Source organism: Sceloporus undulatus, chromosome 7, assembly GCF_019175285.1.
Source record: "Sceloporus undulatus isolate JIND9_A2432 ecotype Alabama chromosome 7, SceUnd_v1.1, whole genome shotgun sequence".
In the NCBI taxonomy this organism is placed as follows: Eukaryota; Metazoa; Chordata; class Lepidosauria; order Squamata; family Phrynosomatidae; genus Sceloporus; species Sceloporus undulatus.
In genome coordinates, this window is record NC_056528.1 from 7,652,167 (window position 1) to 7,658,442 (window position 6,276).

At 47.8% G+C, this 6,276-nt stretch overlaps 1 protein-coding gene across 2 annotated transcripts; it reads right to left on the reverse strand.

The window, feature by feature from the left end:
• Positions 1–5,018, reverse strand: LOC121936963 (kelch-like protein 24). Of its 2 annotated transcripts, XM_042479710.1 has the most exons (5): positions 4,910–5,018; positions 3,894–4,006; positions 3,497–3,575; positions 2,254–2,481; positions 1–1,530 (listed from the first exon to the last, which is right to left on the reverse strand). In XM_042479710.1, exons 2-5 carry the CDS (start codon positions 3,964–3,966, stop codon positions 93–95), a joined length of 1,818 nt encoding a protein of 605 aa, XP_042335644.1. In that variant the 5' UTR covers positions 3,967–4,006; positions 4,910–5,018; the 3' UTR covers positions 1–92. The 2 variants fall into 2 exon arrangements, with proteins under 2 accessions (XP_042335644.1, XP_042335643.1); XM_042479709.1 differs by lacking the exons at positions 3,894–4,006; positions 4,910–5,018 and having other exon boundaries at positions 3,497–3,768.
• Between the last annotated feature and the right edge of the window lie 1,258 nt (positions 5,019–6,276).

The window sequence follows — 6,276 nt, forward strand, 5'->3', positions numbered from 1 at the left end:
GGCCATCTGTAATTTTATTATAATTTATTTACAAGCGCCCAAGTGATTTCCACATATTTTAAAGGTAATGCAAGGCTGCCCCGGGCCATCAGCTACTTGCAGATAGCTGCGGTCGGGACGAGAGAGGTGACCTGGAAAAGCTGAAGGATGTGGGGTTTGGGTTGCAAGAGAAGCCCACATGCGAACCTGCTGATACCTTCCCGGGGCACTGGGATTTCCTTTGCGCCTCGATGCCAGCGGGGCTCTCCAGGTTCCCAGTGGTAAATCACTTTATAGCGCTGTTCTAAATCCTCCCCACCCAGCACATAGATCCTTTTGCCACAGTAGACCACCCCTGCGTTCGCAATCCCACGGGGCAGTCTGGGGATGGCAAAACTGCGGCTCATGTGGCCTGCTTCGTTGACAAAGAAGCACCTCCGGCTGCTGTGCCGGTTGTCAGCTGCCAGCTTCCCTCCCAGGTTGGCTTTCTTCTCAGAATATCCCCCAATCACATAGATCCCATGGTCACCAGCAACAGCTCCTGCAGCAAAGAAGCCAATAGACAGAGGCACCTGGGTCCATGCGCTGGAGCCGATGTCGTAGATCAGAATCCCTCGGTGAAATAACCAGTGAGACGATAAGCCCGTCGCACCTCCCAGCAGGTACAGCTTGTCCCGGAAGACACTGGTAGCCGGGTGGCTCAGGGAAAATGGAAGCTTGGCAATGGTGTCCCACCTCCCTGTGGCCAGGTCCAAACTCTCGGCCAAGTTGAGGAAGCTTTGGAACTTGCGCCAACCACCGAGGACATAGAGCTTCTGGTTGTGGAAGAGGAAGCCATGTGCTGCCCGGGCCAGAGACATGGAAGGGAGCTGCAGCCACTGGCCTGTGAAGGCACTGAACTCATGGACAGAGGTGGAATAAGCACTCTGATAGACACCTCCGGAGACATAAATCTTATCCCCTGCAGAAACACAAGAAGCATGGGTCACGGACGGCAGGCCAGGAAGCTTCTCCCACTGTTCAGCCAGAGGCTCATAGCAGCCCATATACGCTTCTTCGGTCTCCAGTTCTTGATACTCGCACAACTGGGTGTCGATGAATGCAATGTGTGGTTTGTACATCCCCCTTCTCAGCCCCTTGCTCTGACGCAACCTCTCCTCGCCATTCAGGATTTTCCACGTAAGGTGGAGATCCTTCTGCTGCTCCAAGTCCTTCTGAAGTTCATACTGCTCCTCCAGGCTCAACAGCGGGAAACGGACGTGCTGCACTAGTTGCCCAAGAAGGGGTCCGCGCAAGCTAGGATGCCCTTGCACCCAGCGCCGAACAGCTTGGTAGACTTGGTACTCCGAAGCAACAGCCAGGTCACTGGAGGATATCAGGGCGAGCAGCGTGCTGAATTCCAGATGGAGGAAGCCGCCTGCCTCAAAAACCTGGTCGAAATTCCTGATGAGGAGCTGTACAGTTTCGTGAAGGAGGGTCCGACTCTTATGCACTTGGGCCATGGAATACATCTCAAAGCAATTCTGCACAGAGAGGTTTGTAACAAGGAACCTAAAAGGAAAGGGAGAGAGGAGAAGGATGGATATTGAGACTATCTCAAACATCTTATCTCCTTATAGCAGCACCTGCACTGCTGAGAAAACGACATTGTTTTAACTCTCATGGCTCCATGCTATGGAATTCTGGGGTTTGTAGTTTGTCCGATATTTCGCCTCTCTGTCAAAGAGCTCTGGGGCCACAATGAATTATAAAGCCCAGGAGTCCATAGCATTCAGTCATGGATGTTAAAGCAGTGCGCATTAATTCTGCAGTGCATACGCAGACTATATAATGTCTTCTCTCCCTCAAGCATTTTAAGTTCCTTCAAGAAGGACGTGAAGTGCAACAACTAGTTTGAAGACTGCAGCTTCCACTATTGTGGAGAGACTCCATTCAAACAGGAAGAAATAATGTAGATTGATACCTCGTAAACTGTCATGGCTCCATCCTACAGTGCCTTGGAATATTGTGAGACACCAGCACTCTTGGACAGGGGCAACTAGAAACCTTGTAAAACTACAAATCCCAGGATTCCATTGAATGGAGCTACTGCCTCAAACTGCATTATCTCCACAGTGTATATGCATCCATCAACTTGTCCACTTCGGACTTGTTGCCTTACACTTGAGGGAAACAAGGATGGGTTGCAGCCATCTGTATTAGAGCCATTTGCACATGATGCTCATGCATGTGCAGCTAAAGTGAAGTCAGGCAAAGCATGGCATGGGGGCTTACCTACAGCAGAGGTTTTGCAATGGAACAACCTGCAGCTTGCTGGCTCCTGCGAAGAAGAAGGGGGTCAGCTCGGGAGTGAGCTCTATGTCCCCCGTGTAGATGTATTTCAGAATGCTTTGGATGATCGACGGAGCCACGTCCTGAACCAGAATCTCTTTTCCATCAGACTCTTTCCAGCTGTTGATGAAAATGTCCTGAAAGTAGGGGCTGACGGCTGCCAGCAATGCTCTGCAGAGGAGAAAAGAGAGGCCCATTTCCAGGATGCCGAGTTCAAATGCAGCTTGACACTAGGTCCTGTGATCTCTAATCTTCCAGCCATGGGGAAAGGAGGTTTCCAAAGACATGGAGGATGGAGATGATGGATCCCTGTGACTATTGAGAAGACAGGGTCTCTCGCAGGGTGGCCCCCCAAGAGAAAGGCCTCATGCTTCTTTAAACTCTGGTGTCTCCATCCAGGGAGTACTAGAACTTTGAACAAGTAAGACACCCCAAGTTCAATCCCCCAGGTCTTCAGGAAACAATGGAAAGAGCCTCCAAACCCAGAGAGATGCTGCCAGTTGGTGTCGACGGTACTGAGCTAGATGAGTCAGTTTAAAATAGCTTCCAATGTTCTTAAGAGATTTCTGTGGAGGAAGAGCACCAGCAGCGCATGGGGCCTCCATCCCTTATTCCCGAAAAAACCTAAACTGAGTTCCCAAGTTCCTCAGATAGAACTTTGATTCATCAGGAATGCCTTCTCTCTGGGTGCACTTCTACAAGACTTACATGGACATTGGTAACACAGAGAATAATGGTGTGCCTATGTGCATGCAAATGAAATAAGAGAAGAGAAACTTTTAGGAAACAACGCATGCACCAGTGCCAGAATCAGTGTTTGGAATAGAGTTCTCTATTTAAACACTCCCCCAAACTACAATTCCTAAGATGTCCCTCTTCTTGGGGCACCATGACACCTTTTAAGTTCTTCACCAACTGACAGACCTGAGGAATCCTTAGGGTACAGTCACAGCATGAAAAAGTGGCATGAAACTGATGTATCTGTGCAGTGCAGATGCACTTCTGGTCAACGTTTTTACCCCCCAGCCCCAGTATAGCTGTAGTTCTCCAGGCCCAGGTCTGTACCTATTATCTACTGCTTGATACAGATACAGAACATACAATAAATAAACTGGAGACAAATCTGGGAATGTAAGATAGGAAGCCAATAGGTCTCTGTGCCACTCAACCAAAACCCATGGCCTACCTGTGGCAAGGGAACCTCTGTCCATCGGCTACAAGGACGATATCACAGAGCAGCTCTTCCTGGTACATTTCTGCTAGACCTGAAACCAAAGAAAGGATGAAGACCACCAGATGAAAAAAAGCAGAGAACCCAGTCTCTTCCATGCCAGCATTCTCTGAAGATGCCAGCCACAGATGCTGGCGAAACGTCAGGAATAAACTCTTACAGAACATGGCCACAGAGCCCGAAAAACCCACACAAAAGTATTTTGTGTGTTACTTCCCACACCAAAGATCCAGAAAGTGCAAATTAGCACCTGGCCTGATGAAATACAGGGGGGTACGTTATGTGCATTGCTGCCGCTCCTCATATATTTTGGGGTGTTTCAGCTCTGGATTCTTCTAGGCTTTTCACCTACCTTTTCTCAGGCCAAGAGGCCTGGGCTTGAGCATCGCAGGCTCCCCCTTTTTGTGGCTGGAGCTGGAGCTCATGGCGGCTGACGAAGGGAACGGACAAGATGAAAAGTGAAGCCTGGCGAGAGAAGGAAAAGAAAGAGAGCCGGAGAGAAGAGTTAGTGGTACCTGGTGGCTTCCGTGGAAGACTTTGAAGGAGTTATCCAGGGGCTGAACCTGTTTGGGGCCATGGGATGCAACATCGTGGGGGGGGGGGGGGGGTTGCCATTCATTACTATAGTGTAGTGTCATCACTAGGGCTGGTGTCAACCAGTGTGGTAACTTATGGTGTCATCCCCCCATTGATCTTCTCCCATACTTCACCATCCATAGTCCTTAGTAATGTTTTTATACTAATGCTATCTATGATTCATAAATCCCATACATCACTGAATGTAATGGCAGTGGCAGTAGTGGTTTGAATGTTGGACTGCAACTCTGGAGACCCGGGTTCAGTTCCTTGCTTGGCCATGAAACCCACTAGGAAGTTTATCAAACCAGCAAGATCCGGCAGGAAAATGGGAGTTAAACATGATATAATGCAAAGATAACCCGGAGATGCCCAAAGTTTATCACACGGCGTCGCAGTTAACGTGAAAGAACGCCAAGTTAATCCGCAGTTAAAGCGGAGGAAACCAGTAGCTTTTTCAATTTGGCACAATTCGGCACAAACTGAATTGAAAAAGCTGCTGGTTTCCTCCGCTTTAACTGCGGATTAACTTCTCGTCCTTTTGTCTTAGTAGCAATTACTGTGATAAACTTTGCGAATTTGCAAGTTCTGTTTAAATTCGAATGTAACTTAACTCCTGTTTTCTCGCGGGATCTCGCTAGTGTGATAAAGTCCTAGGTGACCCTGGGCAAGTCATGCTAGATGATCCCTGGGTTGCCTTCAGATCCGATGACTTAGTGATTGGACCCTACTCTGGCTTCAGGTTGAATTTTAAACGGTTCCCATAGTATTAGATGGGGATAAGTAACTTACCTTTTCCAATTGTCCCTAGTCTTGCCTTTCTGATTTCCCTCTCTCTGACTCTCTTCTCAGGCCAGCAAGCAACTCTTGCTGCCTCTCTCCCATCTCTGGGCCTTTCCAGAAGGTGAGTCCCAGGTGCAAGGTAAACCTTTGCAGGACACTGTGAAATTTTGTCATTGTGACATCAGCTGGGTGTCTAGTTCAGGGTTTCTTGGCAAAACATCCTATTGGCTGGAGGAGAACCAATCCTGCTATGTTGGGTTTAGGTCTGTGGTTTTGGAACTGATATTAACTAGTGGGAAGGATCTTGACTAGTAAAGTGTAGACTCAGTGAAACCATGCTGTTGCATTTGATATATATACACACACACTCACACACACACACACATACTGAGAAGTCTATGTTTTCAAAACCTGATCCTTTGCCCCAATCAACTTGGATAGATCCTTGAAAGTTTGGAATAGAGCCTAAGCCCTTTCACGCTACCCAGTTATAGTGGTATATTCCATTTTATTTTGGCTGCCGTTGTTGCAAGCCTTCAAGTCATCCCCAAGTTATGGTGAACCTAAAGCAACTTTGTAAGTCGAAGGCTTTCATGGCCGGCATCCGTGGTTTTTTTGTGAGTGGTTCCAAGCTATGCGGCCATGTTCTAGAAGAGTTTATTCCGGACGTTTCGCCAGCCTCTGTGCTTGGCATCTTCAGAGAATGCTGGCATAAAAGAGAGTGGGGTATATATATATACTGGGTGACTCTCTTCCATGCCAGCATTCTCTGAAGATGCCAGCCACAGATGCTGGCGAAACGTCAGGAATAAGCTCTTCTAGAACACGGCCACAGAGCCTGAAAAACCCACAAACAACGAAGGCAACTTTATCTTGGGGTTTTCATGGCAGGTTTCTTCAGAGGCGGGTTGCCATGGCCATCGCCTGAGGCTGAGAGAATGTGACTTTCCCAAGGTTACCCAGAACTCCCAATCTGAGCCATTCCGTTCCAGCTTTCTGCGATCGGCTCATCGGACGAGCCGAAATCCCCTGCAAGTCCCTATAAGTCTACTATCCATTTTCATTTTCATATTTTGGTTAGCTGTGAATGCTGTGTCTGTATGAATTGCTATTGTATGTACATGTATGTGACATTCTTCTAAATAAAAACTTTCTTAATTCCCTCAAACCTAGAATTATCCTCTTTTAGTACTGGTATATACTGGTGGAAATGGTACAAAGGTTACCCAATCCTCTTACAAAAGCTAATTTCCGCAACTTGGGTTGGACTGGATGGCCCTTGCAGTCTCTTCCAACTCTATGATTCTATGATTCTACCTTTTAGGTGTGAGTAGGTAACAATTAGGATTGTCCATGGCATCATATTTCCCATTTCT